The sequence below is a fragment of the Camarhynchus parvulus genome, chromosome 2 (genome assembly GCF_901933205.1).
Source record: "Camarhynchus parvulus chromosome 2, STF_HiC, whole genome shotgun sequence".
In the NCBI taxonomy this organism is placed as follows: Eukaryota; Metazoa; Chordata; class Aves; order Passeriformes; family Thraupidae; genus Camarhynchus; species Camarhynchus parvulus.
Window position 1 is genome coordinate 130,004,133 of NC_044572.1, and position 27,240 is coordinate 130,031,372.

The 27,240-nt window shown below is 38.5% G+C and overlaps 1 protein-coding gene across 1 annotated transcript in view; it reads left to right on the forward strand.

Annotated features, from left to right (window-relative positions):
* Nucleotides 1–8,444: 8,444 nt before the first annotated feature.
* The window catches only part of VPS13B (vacuolar protein sorting 13 homolog B), a 430,139-nt gene continuing 411,343 nt past the window's right edge, over nt 8,445–27,240 (forward strand). The window contains 3 exon segments of the mRNA XM_030963535.1: nt 8,445–8,568; nt 9,358–9,535; nt 17,102–17,245. Of these exon segments, the coding sequence (XP_030819395.1) occupies nt 9,389–9,535; nt 17,102–17,245 (291 nt within the window). The 5' untranslated portion in view covers nt 8,445–8,568; nt 9,358–9,388.

The window sequence follows — 27,240 nt, forward strand, 5'->3', positions numbered from 1 at the left end:
CTATTTCTCCCTTTTCACACATATTTGTTTCTTTTTGAAGAAGAAACTGTGTGAAACATGAGAGAAAACAGAGGTATGAAGAGAAAATAGCCTAATATGACTCAGTTTTTCTACGTAATTTGTGATCAGAATTAAAATCAGCAGCTGTGTTCTGTTGCTAAGAGAATATCTCAGAACACTAAATTGTTAGGCCTAATTTGCATTTCTAGAAATGTCACGTGTTAGTTTGAAAACACAATAAAGGTTATGACAAAACATCTGGATGAAAGAACAAGACCTATTTCTGCAAAGCAGGTGATTCATGTAGTGTCAGCTTTCCAATTAAAATCTAAAAACGAATTTTTTTCCATCTTATAGACTTGCTGATATTTGTTCTTAGGCATGACATAACTACAGAAATCTTGAATAAACTATCAGAAACGCAGTGTCTAGATGTAAGCAAGCTTTATTTTTTTGCAGCCTGTGTAACAAATGTAAACTACTAATAGACGGTGTAAGTTGTATTTACTTTGTTTCTCACATAGACCTTAAAAATTTCCAGCATCAAGCAAGATTCAGAAAAGAGTGAGAGCCATCACTAATAAAAATCTTAGCATTATCTTATACAATATTGCAATCATCTCTCACTGAAATCATGCTATAAACCCTTGCACACTTTATAAAACAGTCTTTCAAATTTTGGCTACCATTACCTGTGGTAATCAACACTCATCCCATCCTTCCAAGTTTTAGACTATATGGAGAAAATAATAGATGTATATCATGTATTTGAAATAGCACCAAGATCACCATGTCCATCACCTTTGGACAAATGAGTGATATTAATCTGAGAAGAACTGTTCTGTGCATTATGACTGGATGATATAAAATGCATAACAAGAAGTACAGCATGAAGTTCTTTGCATCACCTCAATGCATGTGGGATACAGAACACCAGAAATCAATACTAATTGATTGTGTGTTTCAGAAAAAATGGGCAGACAAAAAAACCCAACATCCTTGGAATGAAATGCAAGATATGCAATCCCGCCTACTCAGTGAATTTAAGATTGAAAGGAGACTTTCTGCAATTTACAATTCATACTTAAGTTACTGTTGTTAGAAACATTGAATCTAAAATGTGGGCAGGAAATTAGGTGAATGAAAAGAAAAAGGATGGAGAACAAGCAGATGATAATGGTTGCCGAAACAGAAAGGAGCACTCACTTAAAAGCAAAAATAAATCCAGAGAGTCTCAAAATTTGCAACTGAGCCAAAAATGTCTCAAAACTGCTGTGTGATGAATAGACTCTACACCTTGTTTTCTGGGGCAGAGGCAATTCTGAGCAGTCATTCTATCAGAAGTGGGATCTTCACAGAGCTTTTATAGCTACTGATTTTTGGAGGGGAGTGAAACAGCTACCTAATTTCCTGACAAAATAGATCAGAAAATCAGAAAATTGAATTCTAACATCTATAAGTTCTCAGAGAGAAAAAAATTAGCCTATCTAAAGCCTGCATGTTATATGCTAGGACAAAGAGCTAAGAAATCACGAAAAATTCTGGAAATGATAAAAAGTCTCTCTCTTATAAATTATCTGCTTTCTATATTTTCTTTTTAGTCCTTTGTGCCTTTCACAGATTGATTTCAATTTCTACAGATTTATTTCAATATTAGGACCCCTGTCTACTTATCTATAAAGTCCAAGAAACTCAGGAGATCAGTCCTGAAATATTAAAGATTTTATTCACATGGAGCTGTGTCTGCCATTCATGTTCCAAGGGTGACTTTGCAGAGATGACACATTTTCTTGGCTTTGCAGTTCTTGCTGTCCAACATGCCTGATATTCATTAATATCAGCTCTACAACATGTAAATCAAATTTAAGATCATTTTTGTTCACATGATGAAGAAATTTTAGTACAGACTTCAGAATCTGCAAGAATGTTCCTGGTACAGCTGCAGGACAAGCCAAAGAAAGGGCATCACACAGTGTTACAGTTTCACCAAAAAATTCACTTTGCCAATAAAAGGAACCGGATTTTAGCACAGTTCCAGCAAAAAGGTACCTGAGCTTTGCCATTTTCATCTTCATTCCCTAAAGATCCAAGAAATTACACAGAAAGAAGCTATTGGTTACTTTTAAACTTTTGATAACATACAAATTTTTTTATTGAGGAACAATTATAATAGCAGTATATGTATAAATATTGAATTGAAATATATTGATAGCATATTTATGCATTTCTTATTTACTGAAAATGATTTATAGGTACAAGTACATATAAAATAATAGACTTGCAATTTTTTGTACATGTAAATATGTAAATACTGGAGCAAAGTGATTATTTAACTCCTGAAAAGCAGGAATATTTTAAAAGACTGTATGCTAGAAGTTGTCATTAGAAATACACATTTTGCATGAACAGTATAGGAACAGTCTAGCAAAACCTGTGTGAAACTTTTAGTGCATAAATCTTTTCATACCCAGAGGCGGTAATAAGTTACAAGTTTCTCTACATATACAGTTTTAAATTGTCAAACATATATTTCATGTACTGGAACCAGAAATAACATCTTCTTGGCTGACTTTCTGGGATGTATTTCATAATTAGGTGTAGAAGTCAAAGATACCACTTCCTACCCAAAGGACACATAAATCCTTCAAGCATATCAGAACTGGTTAAATATCATTATATACCTTAAAATTTCACTACTGCGAGGTGGGTAACAGGTTTCCTTTGTTACAAATTCAACAAAACCTTGAAAAACAGTTTCCAGTTTTAACTTTCCTGGTTAGACAGTCATGCTTGCCTCTCATGATGTACCTGAAAATTATACTCCTAGAAAACTAAACTGTACATTTCCAGTCTGTTCCATTTAGGTTTTTTATCTTGTCTTTCATTCATTCTGGTGAATAAAATTCAGGACAATTCATTCTGGAGATGTAATACTGCCTCTTTATTTGAGGTTTAATAATTCCCAAAGAAACCAAATTTATGTACAAAGAATTTATTCATGGCTACATTTTAAAACACCAGTTACTGTAGCTAAATCCTTACATTTGAGTGTACCATCACCGTCTGGACCAAACCAAACTGGCTGTCAGTCCATTGCTCACCCTTGAGAAGATTGGACAGACATTGGCCCTGTTGACTCAGAGTGAACACTCACCCACAAAGGAGACACCAGACGAGACTGCTGAAGCTTGAGCTGCGTTAGCATCCGAATCTGCATAAATGTGTCCTGCTCCCCATTGCTCCAAGCATTCTGTCCCCAGACTGCTGCAGGGATTAGCAGAGCTGGGGAAAGCATTTTCCTAAAAAACCAGATGAGGCAGCAATGAGCTGGGATTATATATCAAAAACTTCCAGAACTTCATGACCTTTGATCACTAAATTAATACTTTCTCTGTTTTACTTAGAGTGAATTGAATGTTTCAACAGATCATAGTTACAAATAATAAATTTATTTTGATATTTTTGAATATTAGTTTTCCATTTTAAAGGAGCCACAATTAAACCTATTTTTCTTAATAACTGAAAAAAAATATTGCTTCAAGACTACAGCTGAGTGCTCTTTCACTGTGATTTTCAGGAACAATTTAGGGAATAGAAGAACAAATAAAATTTATCATAGACAATTGTTTGCACCTTAAAATTTAGAATATACCAAAAATCCAGATTACAGTGAAAGCATATGTGCAATTAAAAAAAAAAAAAGCTTTTAATATTTCCAAATTTCAAATCTATGTGCATTTCAGTGAACTTGAAAATAATCCCATGGTAACATGGGGGCTATTATAGTAATAAAAGTGGCATGGTAATTTTTGTTTCCCAGTTTCTGATTGCTATATATGATTTAATAATTAGGTAACATGACATCACTAATAACCAATTTATTTTTAATAGTAAACCAAATTCATTTATATTGTTTTTTTTGGTTGCTTTTTTGTAGTTTTTTAATATTTGAAAAATATTAGAAGGTACATTTTTTTAGTTAATTTAGTTTGAGCTCAGAAAATTCTCAGCTCACATCCCTCTGTACATCAGGGACCTTTATAATCCTCTCCAGCTACTCTTGTTTCATGCCACCCATTTATCTCCTTTCCTTCAAAGAGAGGGCAAATATTTATAATACATAATTCTTATATATTACAATATAAACACATTTATACACATATTTTACATCTATCTATAATATACTACCTAATTTACTACAAGAATAATTTTTAGTAAAAACAGAAAAAGAATCAACAAGAAATGTTACAAATCAACTAGTCCCTGTTTCAGCACCTAGAACAGGAAGGGAGAAAAGCTAAGTAATTTTTATTTTCCTCACAGGTGTTTCTGAAATATCTCTATTAGTATTGATAATTTATGATTACAAACTCCTTCGCACTGTCAGCTTCATGCAGTCTGGACAGGACACCTCAGTAGGCTCTAAAGAATCATAAGCCAGCAGTCTTCTGCCACATGAATGGACTGAAAGCTTCTGGGACCAGTTGCCCATATCCATGCTGCTTACTTGGAGGCACTGGAGCAGAAGAGACGTTGACAGCAGATTGCTCAGTAACTTTGTTAAAGTATCCAGTGTTAGCTGAGGGACATAGTAAAGAGGGTTGGGGGACTAAAACCTTTTATCCAGGTAAAAAAGAAGATCCACACAGGTTCTCTCAACTCTTCTCGTCAATAACCTCAGACTGTCTTATGTACTGCAAACTGCCCAGGCCAAACATTTAAAAATCTATTTAGATGTCTATTTTCCTTATTTTTCCCTTTGACTGCAGCCTCAGGTAGTTTACACTGGTTGATGCCATGCCTGGAGTGCTGTGTTCAGTTCTGAGGTCTCCAGTTGAAGGAAGACAAGGAACTACTGGAGAGTGTCCAGCGGAGTGCTATGAATTTAACTAGGGGTCTGGAGCAACTCACTGATGAGGAAAGGCTGAGAGAGCTGGGCATGTTTAGGCTGGAGAAGGAAAGACTGAGAAGGGATCTCATCAATGTGTATCAGTACCTGAAGGAAGCGAGTCAAGAGGATGGAGCCAGGCACTTCCCAGTGGCTCCAAGCAGTAGGATGAGGACAACAGGCAGAAAGTGATGCATGGGAAGTTCCAACAGAACATGAGGAAGAACCTCACTCTGAGGCTGACAGAGAACCCAGGGAACAGACTGCACAGGAGACGTTGTGGAGATAGAAAATTTCTTTCTCTGGAGATACAAACTGTCCTTGATGCAATCCTGTGCAGCCTGCTCTAGGTGAACCTGCCTTAGCAGGAAGGGTTAGACTGGGTGATCTCCAGAGGTACCTTCCAACCCCAACCATTCTGTGATCGAGTAATTCTGTAACAGCCACTTAATCATCCTCTACCTTTTCTAGATTTTCTTCATTTTTAATGAACTCTATTTTGCCCCTCCATTTTGTATTTCATTGATCCCACTTTGTTGCAAAAAACAGGAAACAGCCTATAGCAATAACACTGAAGCCAGAAACACATTGATGGACTCTTTTATAAAGAAAAAAATGTACTCTGCAGGTAGATATGTTTCCTGAGGACCTCCTTGAAGTGCTGTTTTTTTCATGTCCAGCCAAAAGTGACACTGTTTTGTGTGCACCTTTTCAGTCTCCAGGTAAACTGTGGCTACTTTTGTTAGCTTTTCAGGGATTCTCAATTGCTCAAGTTATATGATTGAACAAGATTCCCATGCCACTAGATTTGCAATTTTAATTATACCTATCCTGCATGTTTCACTGAAGTGTTGAAATACTGAATAAACTGGACTAGCTCAAGGAGCTGACATTTCTAGCAGACATGCCCTTGTTGCTGTAGTATGCCCAAGTTCATTACTGCACATCACCTGCCTACTACCTGCAAATTCCCCACTTACTCAGCTCACATCCCTCTGTACATCAGGGACCTTTATAGCCCTCTCCAGCTACTCTTGTTTCATGCCACCAATTTATCTCCTTCAAAGATTTATTCCTGTGTGATCCCTTCCATTTTTTTCCTATTTTTTTTTCCTACTGTAGGAAATAAATTATTCAGGGTGTCAACATACTTGAACTAGAATTGAGATGGAGGTAGTTATAATGAAATGCTAATAACTGCCAGGAAAATTACAGAGTTGTTCTCAGCTGCTAGGTCTGCCAGGCAGCTGCCAGGAGCACTATGTTTTTCCTCTACTCTTCTTCTTGTTTACTGGTTTTTCACCAAAATAGGGCATTGTTCTTCAATTCTGATCTTTCAGAAAACATTCCAGCACTGATTGGATATGTCATTCAAAGGTAATAACATAATGGACAAAGAAACAGAAGAATGTTTTTCTGTTGAAATAAGGGCTTTTGATGCGGGCTTTAGGGTGTGCTTCAACATTACACATCAGTTGCCACATCCTTCTGTTGTGTCAATGCAACTCTGTTGGGGGGGTATGCTATAAATGAGATTGTTTCCATTAGCATTGATTATTTCTCTGAGCTGGCTTGCAGTGCACACTCTTGAAAAGTGTTACCAGTAAAATTCACAACTCCTACCCCTCTAGCAGAAGGACAGAAAGTATAGTAGTTCTGCCGAGGAATTCTTCAAGAACATTAGTCCTACGGAAATTGTTTAGTCAGAAGCACAACATTAATTAAAGACCACTGACACTGTTAAAATTTTCCTGTCCCTCACCTGCCTGCTACCACCTCTTAGGCACAGGTTAACATGCCACAGATACTGAAGAATGGTTGAACATACACTCAAGTATGAGCTGGGGGAGTGGTGACCCCTGTAAGAAGAAAAGCAGTCCAAGCTGCTTTGACTTTTCATGAGGTGAAATACTGACTTACAAGCTGTGATTCATGAGTGAAGAGGGCATAGCAAGTGAGGAAACGGTGTATGCAAAATGAGGTTTGAGTCATGGTTAGCTCAGGATTCATGTATACCAGAGGCAGAACAGACAGGTAATCCAGCAGGATTTGGAGCCTCTAGACCCTGATTGGATCAGCCAGATTTCAATACATGCACTGCATATACATAGGGGTAGGCTCCTGCCCGAGTACTTGCTGTTTGAGCTTCACATACACTCCCTCAGATACTGTATAGCGTTGTCTTTTCAGCCATGTAACTACACTGCAGATCAAATTCATGGGATTTAAAATTTCCAGGAGGAATATGTAACTCAAGAGGCACATCCCAGGCTTTCCTTCAAAACTCAAATCAGAGGCCTTTGTAAAAGGTTATTAATTATCTACATCAAAGCCATACCCACAGGCACTGCTTGCTGCACTCTTCCCTGACAACAATGAGCTCAGCTCATTTCCAAATCACTCATATACCAACATGTCAGCCTGCATTCTATTAACTCACCTTTCCAGGGCATTTTCTGGGTGCCACAAGCAACCTCAAAGGGACTCGATCCTGCTGAAGATGGCTCTTCTCTATGATCTAGAGAAGGGAGAAGTACTTTGAGCATGCAGAACATCAAAGGCATTCCTGGGTGTCAGGAACACCTCTCACACCTGAAATGGTGAAATTGAGAACCTAAGCAGAGCCTTGTTCTAAACCAAGCCAGAAAATCCGCACCTTTATTACGCAGAGTGGGAACAAGCATTTGCCACCACTGGGGTTTGCCCCACACGGCCATTTGTCAATTATAACAACATGAACCAAACTGTTGAGGCAGGGGCACATCTCAGGGGCTCACAGAGCTCCGGGCAGAGCCCACCATGCCCAAGTTCCCCACGGCGGAGCTGAGGGGCAGCCAGGCCACTCGGCCCTGACAGGAGACTGTGTCCAGTGCTGTGTGCAGGTCCGGGCCCCTCAGTTCTGGGAGGACACTGAGGTGCTGGAGAGAGTCCAGAGAAAGGCAATGGAGGTGGTGAAGGGTCTGGAGTACAAGTCCTATGAGGAGCAGCTGGGGGAGCTGGGGGTGTTTGGCCTGGAGCAAAGGAGGCTCAGGGATGACCGTGTCGCTCTCTACCACTGCCTGAAAGGAGGCTCTAGCCACATGGGAATTGGCACCTCCTCTCAAAAAAAGATGGAGAGAACATGAGGATACAAACTAAAGCAGTGTCAGAGGATGTTCAGGTTGGACGTTAGGAGGAATTTATTCACGTGAAGAGTGGGTGATCAGACACTGGAACGGACTTCCCAGAGAGGGGGTGGAGTCATCGTCCCTGGGGGTGTTTAGGTAAAGACTGCGTGTAGCACTCAGCGCCATGGTATGGTTGACATGGTGCTGTTGGGTCACAGGCTGGACTCGATGACCTCGGAGGCCCTCCCAGCCTCGCTCGCTCCGCGCCCCTGTCACTGTCACACGACCCGGGAGCGCCCGCCGCCTCACGGGGACGCCGAGAACCCCAGCCCCGCCCCCGCAGGGCACGTGACCTCACTGCCCTCAGAGCCACCGCCTGGCCCCGCCCCGCGCTCGCGCCAAACGCTTCCGGCCGAGGGCGGGCGGAGCAGCGCGCATGCGCCAGGGAACCCGGAAGCGCCCATCGGCGGAGCCGGGGCGGGAGGCGCTGCCGGAGGCGCTGTGTGCGCGGCGCTCCCGCGGCCCGGCCGGCCCGCGGTGGGCGCGGAGCCTCGGGGCGCTGTGCAGGGCCAGGTAAAGGGGCCCTGAGGGGGCGTGGGCCCGCGGGAGGGACGTGCGAGGATGTGTCCCGAAGGTACGGGCGCGGGGTTCCCGGGTTTGGGAAGGTATCCGGGTGAAGCCGCGGCGGTGACGGGACGGGGAAGGATCTCCTCAGGACGGCGGGGTTTGGGAAAGGATGTGGGGAGGGATGGGAGTGATGGCAGACCTTAACATAACCTCAGCTCGGTTCGTGAAGGATATTGAGTTCTTGGAGTTCAGGCTGGCGCGAAACTGGCAGAGTTGCCTTGTACACGGTGCTGAGACCGGTGAGGTGCATCTACGGCGGTATTTTAGTGTGGCCTCTTATCAGTTAGGAGTTACCCTTTTTTGATGTTTTCCAAATGTATCCTTTTGATGACTCCAAAAAAGGAGTTTTCCTGTCACTTAAATGCTGTGTGAAAGTGTCGTGGACTGCTTGATCATCTTTTCTGTTTCTTCGTTTGTTTCTTTGGCTTTTCTTTTGGACAAGCTAGTTAATAGTTCTGATATATATATGTGTATATATATATATATATACACACATACACACAGATATGTGTATGTGAATATACATATATATTATATGTCACCTGAAAATTCATACATATAAATAGATGTGCTCGCATCTTTCTACACATTTTATTTTTGTATGTAACTGCATGAACCTCTGACTGTAAATGATGTTTAGAATTATTTTCATACATTAGAACAATGAGTGTTGCATTATTGAAAATTAGACTGGAGCTATGTAACTGACATCTCAATTTCTTGTCCTTTTCCTAGTGCTTGACCTGTAATACAGAGATCTTCCAGAATGCTGGAGTCCTATGTAACTCCTATTTTGATGAGTTATGTGAATCGCTACATAAAGAACTTGAAGCCTTCAGATCTGCAGTTGTCACTCTGGGGAGGAGACGTTGTGCTCAGTAAACTGGAATTAAAGTTGGATGTACTTGAACAGGTATCTTATGTTTATAGCAGTTACAGTCCGTGTCTTTGATTTAAAAGAAGTTGTCTGAATTATTTTAGATTGGTCTGCACAGCTAAGTAGTAACTTACTGCTTGCTGGTTTTCTTCTTATGCAACTATTCCCCCCTTAGTTATTCTTGCTTTAATTTCATGCCATTTGTTTAGCAGTGAATGGTAATTCTTTACACATTCTGTAAGTTATGGAGTGTGAAGAGAGGCTTTTTTGTAGACATGTTTCTTCTTTCAGTAACTATTGTTTTATGGTAGGAGCATTAATTAAATTGCTTTTCCAGTCATATTTACAAATTACATATAGTAACTAAGTTGAAAGGTCACCAAGTAAAGTGGGATCTCTTTTTAATTACGAATAGTAAACCCATTTGTGCTTTGTATTGTTTTCCAACTTCAGATTTTATTGTTCCAGTTGTATCTATGCTTGAGTAATTGAGGAATAGATTTGATCATCTGGTTTCTGTGGATTAAATCAAAGACACAGTAAAACTTAGCCTTAAAAAAACAAGTTTGACCAAGTAAAACACTAGATACAGAATTTGGAGACTGCTGTCAATATGCAGTGGTAAAACCTTAGCATAGGGATGGTTTCCTTTCATGCTTATCTGGGTTAACAACTCGAGTGTGTGAGACTGATAAAGCTTCTTTCTGTTGTGCATGGAGTAGCAGGGCTTAGCTGGAGTTCTGTGGCCAGATGTAGTCCAAGCAAGTGAAGGAGCTGAGAGAAATGCAGCAAAGAACGGGAAATTTAGTAAATGCATCCCTTGAAAGAAGAATAAAATATACAGGGAGTGTGTTTTTAATGTTGACTAAAATAAGGTGAGACAAGATAGGGCAAGAATTATTTGGATCTGACAAGAAGCAATTGAATAAATTGCATGTTGGGAGACTTAGGTTAGACATAAATGAAAATCTCATTTATGTGTTTGATTATGAGGCAGTGGAATAGGCTGGGGCGACTGCGAGTCTCTTTTTAAAAGGGAACACCTTTTAAAATGTGAAAAATATACATATGGTTAATTAGGAATCTCTGAACCTGTTTTGGAAGAAGAGAATCTTACAAGAGATCTTGCTCTTGTTTTCTGTGCTTTTTGAAGAACCTCACTTGTCTTGCTTCAAGTGTTTCATAACCTCTGTATTTTCTCTCAAATCTATTACTGAGTACATACAAGTACAATACAAGTCTATTACTTGTCCATACAGCTGATTTTCTGTAGGATGTGTTCCCCCATGAGCATTTTTAAATGCATACGTACAAAGAATGGTTGATCTGGAAGGATTTCTGGAGGTCATCTAGTCCAACCTGTTTTGAGCAGGGCTGTTGCCAGCATTATGTCAGACATGATGTGTTTTTCTTCAACTGGGTCTTGAACTCTGTCTTGTGAAAAGCTCCTCTCTGGGTAAACTGTTTCAGTGCTCTGCTGTATGGAGAGAAAGTTTGTCCTAATAACAAATGGTGACTTGGGATGGATATATCAAACTTGCTATCAAACTTATTACCTGTCACTATAAAAATTTTGCTGCTGTCATCGATGGTGTTTCCTTTCCAGTAGTTGCAGTTTGCTGGTAGGTGATCCCTTGTTTCATCTTTGTCTGCCCATGAACTGGCTTCCTAAATATCCAGCTCAACCTGATAATGTCATGGCTCTTGTGGCAAATACTGCCATATGTACCATGGCCATTTGGGTATGGTCATGGGAATGTGAATATGTGATGGATGCAACATTTAGCTCAGACTCATTGTTTTTACGTTATTTGGCTGGGTGCTTGTAAAATGTAGTTATCTTCATTTGGTTCTTGTTCTTTGGAAATTGTCTGGACCCACAGATGAGAATGGGTCCAGTGGGTATTTAGAGTGCCTTCCTCTTTTTTTAAATTTTTCCTGTGGAGGGGATGATGTTTATTATGCTGTTTATTTCTGCTCAGCAAAACTCTTTGAGTAAGCACTATGTGGTAATGCAAAGTATCCAGTCCCTTGCAGCTGTCAGGAGCTCCCTTGAAAAGCTGGTGTCTAAAAATGACCAATCTATATCATTTTAGTTGGGCTCTCTTCCTGGATGGATTCATGATACCCAAAGTTAGTCCCCTTAACTGCTCTGCTCTTGTAACATTGTTCTGTCCTGGGTTATGATCCCCAGCCTGGTTCCCTGCTCTTTACCTGACATGAACACAGCTTTAATTTAATGCTTCAGGTTCTTAGATACAAATCCATCTATCCTGGATGTGTTTGTCTAGAGCCTTAATCATTTTCAGAGAATTCCATCTTCTGTGGAGTTATAAATGGTTTTTGTAGTTTGGCACCTATGCTAACACTCCTGTGGTTTTGGGGAGTGTTAGCATAGGTGCCAAACTACCTGGACAAAGCACTTTAGAGCAGATTTGGTAACAAGTGTGTGCTTCCTGCTCTATATACTTCAGCTGATGTTAATCCCATGTCGTGTTGTGCTATTCTGAGCCACCCAACAGAATCCCAAAGGACAGATAAGAACAAAGCATAAACTGCTGTTTGTCTTATAGTATATTTTAATTTGTTTTTTTGACCAAGCTGGAGCCAATACCTCTTGAGATCAGATGAATGACAGTTGTTGACAGAAAATTTACCAAATGTGAAGAGAATACTCCAGTATCTGAAAATACTTTATCTGTCTTTTACATATATTCATGTAAGTTTCATGCTGTCATTAAACTAAACTGAATGTCATTGTAATAACTCTTATGGGTCTGTCCTTCTCTCTGTCCCCCTTTTTTTTGTACAAACCAGTTCTGTAGTGGAAGTCAAGTACTAGTTTGTACTCAGCTTGAATCTTCTAGCTACAGTGTAGCTTTTGTATATAATTGTGTCACTCTCTGAATAGGCAGTTGATTTTATTATAATTGTTTCTAGTTCATGATTAAATCTAATAAAATTTTGACTTTTTTTTCCTATCCTGAACAATTCAATTACTAGAAGACTGAACATTCCAAGAAATTTTCCATTTGTACGTAATATGCACATTCTACAAAAACTACTTCAAGAAAGTAATTTGTAATAAAATTTTGAAATTAATACTTTAAATATTGCTTTTTGGAAAAGCGTTTAGAGCACTTTTGTCAAGTTTTGTGTGAAGTCCCTGTAGTACTAGAGGTAACAGAACTACCTCTGAACTTGGTAAGTAGCTTGTGTGTAGTATATGTGTTGACACAGTGGTGCCAGAAAGATGACATGCATCGTGATCTCTTCTTGCTGCTTGTGTATATTCCCATAATTAGTTTTTAGCTGTTTTGCAAATGTGGAAGGGAAGGATTAAGTAGTCTTTGGAAGACAAAGGATACCTTGATCTAAAAACAATTTGTATAGAAAGAAACATGAAAAATTCTAATGTACTTAAAATAGTTTTTGGGAATAGTCAATGGGAACATTGAAATATCCTTATTTTAAGTCTCTTTTATATGTCATGGTTACTTGTGAAATACAGCCTTGACTGTGAAGAAAAGGTATTTGAGTTAACACTGATGTGGAGAACGAGTACTTGCCTATCATCCCAACTTTTAGAACAGTCTTGTGTTTTAGAGCAAGGGTAGAGTTTAGGCAAAGGGGAATTATGATCATCTAGTCTGCAGTCTTACATGTTAGTCAGTTATTTATGGGTCAAGCCCAGAAATTTGGTTTTAATGATACATATTTTTTTTTGTGAAGGATTTATATGATTAAATAGAAAATCTAAAATGTGACGTTTAATCAGTTGTGGGTCTAGAAGAAATATTTAGAATTTAAAGCAGTACTTAATGAAAGGAGAAAGATTGCATAGGAAACAGGAATAAAAATGTTCTGTGTTATGTTGTGTTATCAGCAAGTTGCTTAATTTGGCACACATTTGTATTGTCTACTGAACAGTACAACAAAGAGTTCTCTACATTGCTTTATTCTAATTGCCCTGGCTGTAACCAGGACAATGGGTTTCCTTACTGACAGATAACATTTGTATCTAAATTTCCTTTGAAAGAGAACTGCCTTCTAAATATATTGCGTATTTGCTTTTATCACCTTTATTTTGAAATAATTCCTACTTCTGTTTCTTTCAATATCTTGTGGTTAAGTAGACAAAAGGGAGAATGTGTTAAATCCATCCTGCAAATAGTGGAAAAGCAGCTATTCTAGGATGCCTTTTGAAGTAAAGAGGAGCCAGGATCTAAACAGACATTGTGGTATTGATGAGTGACAAAAACTTATACATTGACAAGTCCAGAATGAGAGTTTATTTCTGTTACTGTTAACAGTGGTAGTTTGCTGCCTTGATCTCTGAAAGCAGTCTCTTATGTTGTAATGTAGTTTTAGATTCCATGTTTTTTATAATTTATTTCTGTGCCACACTTCATGTGTTTCCCCAATTCCCCTCCACCCTCAAAAAAAAGCTCTGGGACAAAAGATACTACTTAAGTTATTGTATGATTAATCATATAGCAAGATCTGTAGGTAAACAGCCCAATATTTGCTTTTCAGTTTCTTAACTAAACTAAAACTGTCTGGATGACAATTTTATTTGTGTTGCTTGTGTGCCTAGGGCTGAATTTTTAGGAGAGGCTTTTGGCTAAAATCCTGAAGTATAGTAGTGAACAAGATGAAGAAAAAACACTTGGTAAAAACAAATCAATAATTTTCTTTGAACTTTTAATTAGAAAGTCTGAAACTGTCATCTCTTAGAAGGGGGACTTGAAATTAGTTGTGACTTTGTGTAAGCATGGCTGAAGGAGGAGTTGAGTTTTTGTAGTGTGAGATGGGTGTGGTTTTTTATACTTCATTAATCAGTACTCATTAAGGCCCAAAAACTAATTTACAAACTGAAAACTGTACTTGGCAAAAAAATAGAGCTATAATTTTGTGTAGTTTCCTCCTCAGAAGATTTTGTTGGCAGTGAATACACAATACTCTTAGCTCCTGGATACTGGATAACCTTTTTGATTGTACCAGTAGAAAGGTTTAGAAGGTATCAGCTGCAGAATGGGGGAAAGTGTTCTCTGAAATTGCTTCTCTTAGCTGCTGTTGTTGCTGTGATGATGTAGGTATTGGTAAGAATAGTTGACTTGCTTCTAGTCATCCTGAGGACTCTCAAGATGTAAACCTGTTACAGGTGTAAATGGTGATGATTCCAACTCTTAACTTAGGAGACATAACCGCTTAAGAAACAAAAACTTTTTAGGGGGCTTTCAAAACATAAAACTAAGATTTGATTATATATTAATTATTCATGAATTTATCACTGATAAACGTATTTATTTCAATATATTTAGGCAAAAAATTACATTAGCTAGCTTCATAGAAATATTGTGTAGGCATACTTTAAGGCTTTATAGTACATATCAAATAGTAAATGCAAAATGCCCTTGTCCCCAAATTTTATTCATATTGAAGTTCTGTACAGCAAGGATAGGTCTAGAGTCAAGCAGTGCAGGAAAAGAGGCTTTCTGGATCCACTGGTAGATATTTGCTTGACATTCCCTAACAACTTACCTGCTTGATTTCTGAGTTTCATGGACCTTCTCTGAGTAACATCTGTTCATTCATAGGAATTCTGTGTTGAATGAGATGCATGTACCTAATCTGAGCAATGGGGAAAAGGTGCTTAAGCCCTGGTTTGCCAGGGTAATTCTGCAGTCCTGAAAGTTTTGTGTTCCTGAGTTTACCAAAATACAGTTAAGAACCTGTGTGTGCTGGTCAGCAGCAGGCTCAGCAGGAGTCAGCAATGCACCCTGGCGGCTCAGAGGACAAACCCCTTCCTGGGGTGCATCAAACTCAGCATCCCCAGCTGGTGACAAGTGACTGTCATGCTGTACAGCCTTGGTGCAGCCTCTCCTTGAGCTCTGTGTGCTGCTCTGGGCCCCACAGCTGAAGAATGAGGGTAAAGGATGAGAATATGTCCAGAGGAGGGCAACAAAGGTGGTGAAAAGGCCTGGAGGCAATGTCCTGTTTGAAGGGACTGAGGACTTTGGGCTTGTTTCATTTGGAGAAAAGGAGGCTGAGGGGTGACCTCACAGCTCTCTACAGCTTCCTGAGGAGGAGATATCGGAGGGGAGATGCTGAGCTCTTCCCCCTGGTATTTGGGGATAGGACATGTGGGAATGCTTCAGAGCTGCACCACAGGAGGCTTAGACTGGACATCAGGATGCATCTTCTTACTGAGGGTGGTCCAACCCTGGAACAGGCTTCCTGGAGGAGGTGGATGCCCCAAGCCTGTCAGTGTGTAAAAGGCATTTGGAGAATGCCCTTAATAACATATTTTGACTTCTAGTCAGCCCTGAATTGGTCAGGCAGTTGGACTGTATGGTCATTGTAGGCTGCCAAAACTGCTTCCCTGTATCTAGGAGACTTAGATTCACTTATTTCTCAACCTGAGAATACACTGCATTTGTAGCTCCCAGCAACTAAGATGATGACAATACCAGGCTATAAGGTATATACTTCACTTCACTTGAAGTGAAGATGTGTTGTTTTTTCTCCATTAAAACTTTTAAGACTTGATAGTAAAAAAATCAGAATATGAGATTAGGAGGGTGAAAAGATGAAGCATCCCTGAAACCTGAGCATTAGAATGCTTCATATCGAGAATGCTGACTTAAAATTCTAACATACCAAATATTGCTGCTTTATTTTACAGTAAACAATTGTTTTCTTTATTCCAATCTTGATTGACAGTCCTGGGACCAGCTCTCTGGCCTGACCCTTCTGTTGGTTAAGTGTTGAACTAATTTTTTGCATAACACCTGAATCTACTGGGAAGTTGCAACACTTTGTACACTTTGTATTGTATGTGCCCCAATTTACTTAGTTGAGTATTTTTAATTTAAACTTTGGCACCTTATTTCCTGCTGAATTGCTGCGGGCAGCAGTTGATCCCCTGAGGCTGCTCAGGGAACTCAGCCTGAGTTGTGGTCTGTGTTGGATGGAATGCCCAGGCATTTCTTACAAGTTCTGGACTGACTTGCACAAGTTTTTAAACCAGTAAGACCTCTACATTAGACCTTGCTGTGTAGGATTCTGGTTTTGCCAATGAAAAATTTAATAACTTTGTATTTACTAAGTAGTTGGATGTGAAAGGGGCAACAATGGGCCAGTCTTACGAGAACTGAGCTCTTAGAACTCTTAAGCACTAAAATATTTCAAAAGAAATTGCCTTACTGTGGCATTGCCAATATTTAATTCCAAATTTGTGATCTTCATGGTAATACTGGTTGCATATCAATTGAAGTATTTACCTTCACTCTGTCTGTTTCTACCTGTACCTTGAATGGTGAAACAGTTTGCAGTAGCTTCGTGTGAGGGAGAGGTCATTTTAAGTTATCTTTTATTATCAAGGACATGGTAACCCAAATGTCTCCTTGGAACAGACTAATTGTGACATAATCGTGTGAGTGATTATAAAGGCAAATGCCAGGTCCTGTGGCACACTGCTGATTAGGGGAGGGAGAATAACTTTTGACTTGTGATAGAACATTACTATTTTGAGTTACAAATGTGTCTGGAATTTTGATATGTTTCAGTAGTTAATTCTACATTCTTTGTTGTTGTTAGGAGCTGAAACTGCCATTTACTTTTTTAAGTGGGCATATTCATGAGCTTCGGATTCATGTGCCATGGACGAAATTGGGATCAGAACCAGTTGTCATCACTATCAATACAATGGAATGCATCTTGAAGTTAAAGGATGGGGCTCAGGTAAGAAATGTCATGAATGCTTTTCCAACATGGTGAGGTTCGTGAGAATAAGAGTTTTTGTAGGCCACTTTCTTGAACCTCTTCTGAAGAATCTGGTATGTGAAGTTGGGATCCCTTTTATTTTCTGAGAGGCTCATATTTTTCTTCTTGTCATGGCTAATATCTTCCTTTATGTTTATTTTAAAACTCTTTATCAGCTGTAGCTGTGTTCTTGCAGATATGAAAGCAAGTTAATAGTGCTCTGAGAGGTTTTTCCTATGATTAGAGAAGAAATGGATTTCAAGAGCAATATAGCATCCTGTGTTCTTCTGGCTTCTGTCTCCCAATCAGCAGTACTGGTTGCTTGAGTCAGCTGTATGTGGCACAAATCAGCACTAGGCATTTCTCAAAAGTTGTGTTGCTGTTATTGAAGGAATGCTTTGAAGATCCTGGAGTCTAAGTAATTTTTACCTTTAGAAATTATACTGCTTGCTTGAGTGTATTTGGAAGACTTGTATGTAAGGGTCTTCAGGGATTTTTCTTTCTTTTAGTTGCTCAGAGTAGTTTGTGCATTAGGCTGTTTTTACAGGCTCAGGTAAAGTTTCCTTCTGACATAATGAAGCTAAAATATGCAGTGCCTCAATTTTTGTCATATGTCTAACTTAGTTAACCAAAGTACTTGGTTATGTTAATGTTGAACTTGTGGGGTTTTTTTAATCAGCATAGTACTTTAATTCTAGAGAGGCTTACAAGTTTATTTGGCTTGTTGGTTTTCTAAAAACCTTGTTCACATTTTGATTTCAACAGTGCTTCACTTATATTAAGGATCATGCAAACGAAAATTTCAGTTTGTGAAAAACTCAAGTGTTTGGTAGGGAGCTTGATGAGCTGTTAACATTTAATGTTAATAACTAGGTACAAGGCAGCAAGAACATTGGAAAACACTTTCCTGTTGTTTGATATTTCTTGATATATCCTTTTACAGTTACAGAACTAAGAGGCTTTTTTGCTGGAGTAGAAATCTCTAGTCCTAGCTACCCACAGAGGACATGCTTGAATTCTGTAGTTACACTTAATCTGTGTGCATATGTGGATGTGCATATATACACACCACCAGCCAAATATTAAGTACTTTTCCAATGTTAGGGTTAGCTTTTGAGACCAGATGTTCCATGAGAAGTGTGGTTTTGGGAGTAGCAAATTGCGACTAATTATGAATTGCAGAAAAATATTTGTAGCCCATGACTTTGTGCAACCCAGAACTAATATTTGATATTGGACCTTGCAGATGGCTACTGCTGAAATGATCAGATTTCCTGCTTGCATGGTATTTGAAACTTAAATTTTGTGGTGCATACATCAAAAGGTCAAGTGTCATGAATGTAAAGCCCTCTCAAAACAAGTATTTGTTACAGATGTTTAAGATTCAGAGGCAAGAAAAGAGTTTTGAAAATTGCAACTGACATTTGAACAAATTATTCATTGGTATGTATGCTCAGGAGGGTAAAATTTGGGTCTGTGCCATAGAAGGATTATCTTTGATGAACAAGAATGTGGATGAGAACACTTTTATGCTGTTTTCTGAGGATATGGTTTAAAAAGCTGACAAGTTGAATTTCATTTTTTTGAATTACTATTTGAGAGTGTTCAAAGTGTGGCGTGTACTTGGCTAAAACCAATTGTCATAAAACTTTTTGTAATCAGTGAATAAAAATACAAATGAAATTAAATATTTCTGTGGAAAATGGTAGTGAAATGAACTTTCAGTGAGTTTAGCTCCAGTTGGAACTGTTCTGCCAGGAACTTCATGTCAGTGAAGAGCATAATTAGCAAGAAAGCTTAGTTTAGTTCTCAAATTGATTGGCTTGACCCTGTATTTCCTTCCTCAGGTGAGACCTCTAATGAGCACAGGGATTATTTCACCTGAGCAAAAAATAAAGTTCTTGACCTCAGCTCAGTGAGATGTGTTTTCTTTGGAAAGATGCTATTTCAAGCAATTTTTCTGTTGAAGATATATGAAGGTTAAAATACATGGCATTGTTTGAAGCTATTATTCAGTGACCCGACAGATTTTGTAAAAAGAAAGAGAGGGTTTTGCTCACATCTTTGAAGAGTATCAGTGCCCTGGGGTGCTTTTGTATATATATGTTTTACTGTGAAGCTGTGTCATCGTTAGTTCAGCTTCAGTATTACTTTAGTTAGGTTTTTTTGTTGTTCATGCTTATTGCAGCATCTCCTCAGCTAAGCTTGGATTAGACAGTAATGGCTCAACTTCTAGTTTTATGCAACAATTCTTTTTCTAAGCAGAACTATTGTATAAGTGGTAAGATCACTTAATGATGTACAAAATCCAGAATTCTGTAGAAGTAGTGGTATTTACATTTTGAAGGTCTTTGCTTTTCCCCTTTTTCTTCTGTGCTTTGTTTCCTTTTTCTCCTTTTCTACATCTGGTACAACTGTTTCTAAAGCCCAAGTGTCAAATGTGGATACTTTACAAGAAAATGAAGCTGAAGTGCATTAACTTTGCAGTGAGTAAAGGGATGTTCTATTGAACAAGCTTTGTATGTGTGCTTTTGGTTATGGCTTTGGTTAGTGTCAGTACTTGAAATAGAATTTGGCTGTGAGGTGTTTCACATTGCTTTTTGATGTCTTTCAGCCGAATGCAACTCTGCCTGTTTTTTTTTTTTCTATTGAACTAATCTTCTGCAGCACTGAGTTTTAAGTATGAGCATTTATAATGTTCTCAAATATGTTGGTATGATTTTTAAATCTGTTCTTAAACACTTTAATGTGATTCTGAAGTTTGCTTGACTTGTATTTAAGTTATAGTAATTAACTGTCCTGACTCTGTTCTTTATGAGTGCTATATTTTGTTTTAGAAAGTGGTTAAGTTCCAGTATTTTATGTTCTTCTCATTACCTATCTCTATATATTAAATCTCTGAGCTTCATATAGAATTGAAACCACTTTTTAAAATCTGTGTTGACTGCTGGTTTTCCTATGAGAGGTTTTCTCTCTTTGTTTTGTTGGACTGTTCTTAACTCTTTTCTCTTCTACACATTCTTTTTTTTTTAATATATTTGAAATTCTTTGCTTCTTTCTCTTCCTCTCTCTGTGCTAAGATATCTCCATGCCCAAACCAGAGGCTTTAAATTCAGGTAGTGCAAATTGGGAAGGACCAGCCTGTAAGCCCGTGTCTGTTTTCTTCACCTTCCTGCCATTATAACTAACAACAAGATTATTCTTCATGTTCCACCTTGAATTCTGTGGATTTTTGTCTTGGAACTGATGCAAATGAGGAGATCAAGGACAACTGTGTTATTTGTATTACTGTTTCATATTTGAGTCCTTGCCTTTAAGCAGAACACAGTGCACCAGAAATATGCTGATGTATATGAAGGTTCCCTGTACTCCAAGGGTAATTATTTATGGAACTGGGGAAGTCTGTTAGGTTGAAGCACTTAGAGGCACACAGGGAAACCAAGCAGTTTGGATCAGCATACAGACAACTGAGCGTTGTTCCTTTCATGAGGCATTACAAAGAAAGTTGTGAAGGAATAGGATAATATTGTGGAGGCAGTGGAGAAGCCCACAAGCATGACTGTCACAATACCAGACACATTCTTACCTGACAGCTGGTAGAGACTGCCACCAAAGAATGCTGGAAGCAGAAATTGGTCTTGACTGGGAAATGACCAGGAGATGGGAGATGAGGTGCATTGACAGATTATGAAGGACTTTGAAGGTAAAGACAGAAGGCTTGTGTTTGATGAGAGTATAGTTATATGAAGTCTGCTTAGGTGGCAAAGCTTGCTCCAGATCTGAAGAAGTGCTCTAGTGGTTTTTTTCTCACCTGGGTTGTAGTAGTTTGGTTAATTGTGGCCCTATGGACAAGCAGTGCTGTGTTTTTCCATTTGGGTCCACAAGTCTGGTGTTGTGTGACAGCAGAAATATGGTAAGACTTGAAGTCAGAAGACTTAACTAACAGTCTTTAGTGGCTCACCTTTATGCTTTTTATTTGCTCATGGGGAAGCTTAAGGTCTTTATTTTTTAAATAAATTTCATTTGGTACTTACTTTCATAGTAGTATATTTAGGTCAGTAAATCTGATACTGAGTTTTAGCAAAATTTAAGGTGAAGATTATATCGAGAATTGCTCTATAGGAAGCAAACTGTGTTATCAGTTAGTGTTGAATCGTATCAAGTTAAGGATGAATATGAAATTCTAATTAAGCAGCCACTTCATGATGCTCTTATTTGTGTTTAAATAGAGTAATATCAGAAAAAAAGATTTTGTTTCTGTGTGTGCCTGCATACAAATTAGTGTATATATGAGTAACAAGAAAAAATTCCATATTATTTTGAATTAAAACAAATTGCTTTGTGCAAATCAGACTGTAATTTAGTGTTTTCCAAAGGTTCAGGAAGGTTTGGCAGAGACTTTCATTGGGTTTTGTGCATTTTCTGTCAAGAGCTCCTGTCTGAAGAGTTCTTATGTTTTCTATAAATTGCTCTATGTGAACAAAAGTGTTTAGGTAGGGGGTTCTCTTTCAAGGATATTATCCATTTAAGGGATAAATGTCACAAATGTCTTGGAAAAACACTTAACAAGCTTACTCTTTGAATAGAGGAAGTAGTAATGGGAGGCTAAAAAAGGTGCTAAAAAGGCTTTGCAGCATTTGGTTGAGACACTTTTTTGTCTTTCTCCAGTGATTTCAAATGAGAGGCTGAGGAGGAGAAGAGCAGCTTTGCTTAAAGCTGGGTAAATAGTCACATGTACTAGCTGGGTATGCAAGAGTGACCATGTAATTTACCTATTTTTGTTCCTGCTAACCACTTTAATAGAATTAAAAGCAAAGCATCTGATGCTTGAGATTGCAGTAATTATGCTTATGTAAGAAAAAATTGCCTTTGTGAATTTGTTCAAAGACTCCTGCAGGCATATTTCTTAATACTTAAGCTGCAGGAGTCCTGCCACTGCCCTTGTGTTGCCTCAGTCTGAATACCTGTCTTGTTTACCTGAATGCCTATTAATGTGTTGCTAATTTTGGACCGTTTTCATGTGAATTTGCCAGTATATTTCTATTTGAGTCCTTTTCAGGGCTAAGTAATGGTGATTTCACATGTCTGAAACTGATTACTGTGAAAGGTATGAGAGATCTAGCTTGATTCCCAGCTTATTCCTGGCTTCTAGGACGTCTTTCAGTGTTGGTGTGCTGCCTGCAGGCAAAGATAGTGTGGCACCTCTGACCTAATCCTATTGCTTACTCTGGGGGAATGAACCTTGCTTTTTGGTGTTAGTCTAAAAAGATGTTTCTGGCAAAGAACAAGACTTGCAAACACTTCTGCTTTCTGGCTTGTGCAACCCTGGGTGACATCTTCAACAGCTGTGCTGTACTGAACTCCTGAGAACACCCCCAGGGACAGAAAGAGCAGTCATAAATATAGCTGGGACTGTATTCTTGCAAAGAGCTCTGATTTTGAATGCAGTTCTTGTCAAGAAAATCTTTTGATGTTGTCAAAGCAGTTAAAAATCTTGATCTTAAAGACCCTTTCCAACCTAAATGATTCTATGATTCTAAAATCAGGTTGGTCAATAGGTGTTAAGACCATATAACATCAGTGTTTTTCAATAGCTTTTTTTGTTCAGATGAATGGACTTTGCATGTTGTGAAGAGACAGCCAGGTGAGGATATGGCCCTGTGTTGGTAAAAGTGTTGCAACTTAAGGAAGCTGCCAGGAGCTGTGTGTAGTTATAGTTTCCCCTTCAGTTCTGTAGCAGCAGTTTTACCAATCATATCAGGATAAGATAATGAAAAGTAAGCCTTAAAAATACCTTGCCCCATCACTCCCATCTGCCTTGGCTTTACTCTATTCCTGATACTCTACCTCCTCTTGCCAGTGGCACAGGGGACAGTGAATGGGGTTGTGGTTAGTTTATCACACTGCTGCCACTTGCTCTTTAGTGGAAGGACTTCTCTCCATCCCCCAGAGAGGGGTCCCTCCCACAAGGGACAGTTCTCCACAAACCTCTCCAATGTGAGTCCTTCCCATGGGCTGCAATTTTTCATGAACTTGCCTGAACTATCTCTTTCTAAACTGATGATTTTCCCTGGTTTGCAAAAAATGATTGAAAGACAGTCCTCATAATAAATAAAGCTGCAGGTTCCCTAGCTGCCTTGTTGTAATTCATAGTGCTTCAATCATTTTGTATACTCGTACAGTTGGTTTGTCTTAGGCATATAGACTAGGCATCTTGTCATCTGTCCCAAGTTCACTTCTTACTTTTCTAAAATTTAGGTATTTAGAATTAAGAATTGTTTGGGGTTTTTTATTACTATTTGGGTATCCTGGCTTAGACTGGTTCTTTGCCTTTTTAAGATGTCACTTGTATGTAGGGAAACATACCCTTGCCAGAAATGAAATAACACTTTTCAAGTTTTAAACAACTTATTGCTCTCCAAAAAACCAGTTTAATTGTCCTTTAAATTCAAGGACAGAAATATATTTACTTACATGTAAATGTGGATTACATACATTAATGTCTCTATACTTTATACACAGTGTAAATGAACTTTCTTGTAACTGCCAAATCAATGCCCCATGTTAGGGGTCTGATGTCTTTTTTTAAATGCTTGTGTGGTGCTGGTGCTGTACCTCAATTTATGACCCTTCTATAAGCTTCAGAGACTGCAGCTTCAATTTTCTTCCTTCAGCTGATAAAGTTTGAGGCAGCCAGATTGAAACTTGCATATCCAGCAATCAAGAGAGCTCCTCTGGAGTCCACTCTGACTTGCTGTAGTGTTCCAAGGATATTTAGAAAAGTAGGCACGAAATAATTTGTATCAGATTTATGGTGTTGTTAGCTTAGTACAAGATGCTTGTTTGGAGCATGACTTTTGAAGTTTGTTGGTTTTATGTGCAACATCAGTTGGAATTCTGTCCTTCTCAAGTAGCAAGAGGAAAGGATAATGGGTGTGGGTGTAATATGTGAAGGAATGCTGAGGCTCCTAAATGGACAAATGGGTTAGGTGAGAAAAGATTAAAGAAATTCGATGGATGTGAAGTCACCCCGAGACAGGAAGGGTAGATCTTTTTGGAGTAGTGCTGGTGATCCTTTAAGCTTTCATATGTGCACAGGTAATTCTAAATAGATTGTTTAATCAGGTGAGGGTAGCACGCTTACATGAAGAATTCTACTTGTTTGCCTTGGAACACCTGAATAGCTGAGAAATGTCTCACTTACTTTGGTGGAACCCTTTTAGGATGCCATATTTTGGGAAAAAGGAATCCTAATTTTAGATGTGTTGGAGTAGTTTTCCATGTATGTATATTTTTTTGGGAATCCTGCATAGGGCTGAATTTATTGAATCAGTCATAATATTTCAGTAGTTTAGTGCATTTTAGTAGTTTAATACACTATTATTTTTGTAGTTTAATACACTATTATTTTCTCCTATGCTTTCAAGAAAATATTTTCAGAGCAGATTACTAAAACACAATTATTGCATGGGTTTGTTCTAAAATAGATATGGATATGGGGCTTGCTGTTTTCTGGATCAGCTTGTATTTCAACAGAAATCAGTGCTTTATGTGACATGTTTTGGATTTGTACTTTTAAAAGCCTTGTTCTTTTGGGCAGACACTCTTAAATTAATCTGTGGTTCTCACTACTTTTTTTTTATAATTCCCTCTTTTTTTTCTTATCCTGTTCTTTGCTGTGGTTGGGTTTTTTAAAATACTTAAACTGTGGGCACTGACTTCCTAGCTAGATTCCTCCTTTCTACTTAGAATTCCAGTTTACCTATAATTGTGCTTTGATTCTTGGCTAGAAGTTGATTTCTCTTCTTTCTGGAATCTCTTCACTCATCCACGTGTTGTCTAAGTGTGTGCTTGTCTGATCAGTCTCATTCCACTGAATTATATATTGAGTAGCTATCAGCTGACCTGCTGATCTTTCTGAACTATAGCTAGTACTGTATTTTTTTTCCAAGAGTTGTGTTTTGGGACTAGAGAGTGTCCAAGACCTGGTGTCTATATTGCAACACCGTGTCAATGCGCTTGGCAATTTTAACATTGGCAACTCAACATAGAAAGTGAAGCAGTAGAATGGGTTCATTTTCAGAACTGAGTTGTTTGGGAAATAGCATGGTGAGAATTCAAAATCTCAAAATTTAGTTTTAAATCAATAAATGTTTATAAACTTTTTTTTTAACACGATCTTTGTTGATGGAAAATATTTATTTTCATTTGCTGAAATTTGGAGTGTTACCAGCTTGTTGCACATGGGCTACTGCTTCTGAAAGAGCTAGATAGCAACCTATGAGGCTTTTCCTGGAACTGGAGTGTATTAGATTTAGAGGTTTGTTGGCATAGAAAGTGCAAGCTGTGCTTGGGAATGTGTTCTGACTGAAGCATTTCCCCATGTCTTAGTTGTGGAGACTTGTATACTGTTGAACGTATTGTTATCAAATAGGGCACAAGTAACAGAAAACCCATTTATCTCTGTCTCCCCTCCCCCTCCTTTTTATTTTTGCTTCCATTGCATTCTATAAAACTAATTCTAGAATCTGACTGTAACTTGCCACTGATAAGTCATGTTCCATTAAAAAAAAAACAAAGAAAAATTGGAAATCAAATTATGTAAGCCAAGAGCTGTTTGGCCCCCAGATATGCATGCTTCTCATTATTCATGCACATAAAAACGAATAAACCCATGCCAAATGGCTGTGTTAAAAAATAAATATTATTTGTTTTAACCTAAAGCAGGTGCATCTCTTCTCAGCATGAAACATCTTGTTTCTGTGCTCATCTCTGTATGACTTCTGGCTTGCAATACAATTTCACTCCAGTGAGCTGCCTCTTACATCTTTCCACACTTAAAATCTGTACAATTCCCACTTTGCTTGTGAAGTAGTTCAAATATTGACAGTTTCAGTAGTGTGGAGCCCGTGTGGAGGAGAAGAGTGTTTTTCTCAGAGGAAGCCCAGGTTTCTCCTTTTGCTTGTTTAAAACTGTAGTTCCTTATTTTCTACTTAGTAGTTCTAGATTCCTTTGCTTGGGGGCTTGTGATGTTACTTAACAAGTGAGGAAGCAGCAACCCCACTTACCTGTTGTACTGCACTGTTATAGGAGCTCCTTCTGGGGCATACATTTGTGTGGCTATATACAGATGTATGCATATGTGCATTTGTGTTTATACCTGTTATAGATGACTTTCCTTCTGTCTTCATTTCATTATTGCTTGATGGTAAGAAGGAGCAGTTAGGACAGGAAATATGGATTGCACTCAGTACATAGGTAAACAGTTTGCATTGGTTATAATTTCATGTTAATCCAGTTATAAGGCAGTGAGAGCAGTCAAGAGCCATTTTCTGATTGCTTTGTGAGCAGGTACTGTCACACAAGCCCAGCTGAATAGTAGTCAGTGTATATTTAACTTGCTTCCCTCAAACAAAAGCTTTCTTTTTTCCTGGAGTTCTTTAATAGACCATTGTCACATGTTCTGTGATCACTAGAAAGCTGCAGACCCCAGACTATTTTATACTACATAGTACAGCTGTGTTCTGGAAAGTTCAAGAGTCTGAATGTTACAGTTGTTTATAAAGCAAATCACTTGAATATGCTGTGTGGAGAGAGGAGATAATATGTAAGAGCTTTCTAGGCTGCAAAGTGAACTCAGAAGCTGAATGTCAGGTTGAACTCCTGGCAAAGCACCAGTTAGAAAGTGCATTGTTGAAATGTAAATTATGGTTTTGTTCTGTACCAACTATGATAGTATCCAATAATTTTTTGGTGGAGTGGCTGTGCTGCTAGGGAGTTGAAGGAATTATATACAGGATGGCAACATTGTAGCAGGGAAATGGATGGCACAATTTAAATATTAGAGCTAATGCAGCATTGACCAATTTAACTTCTATTTTAGACCTGTGGAGTATGTTGTGGGTCTCAGAGTTGTGGATTTGAATGTGAATGCAATAGAATTGCTTTTAGTGTGGCTTAATATGCTATATTTC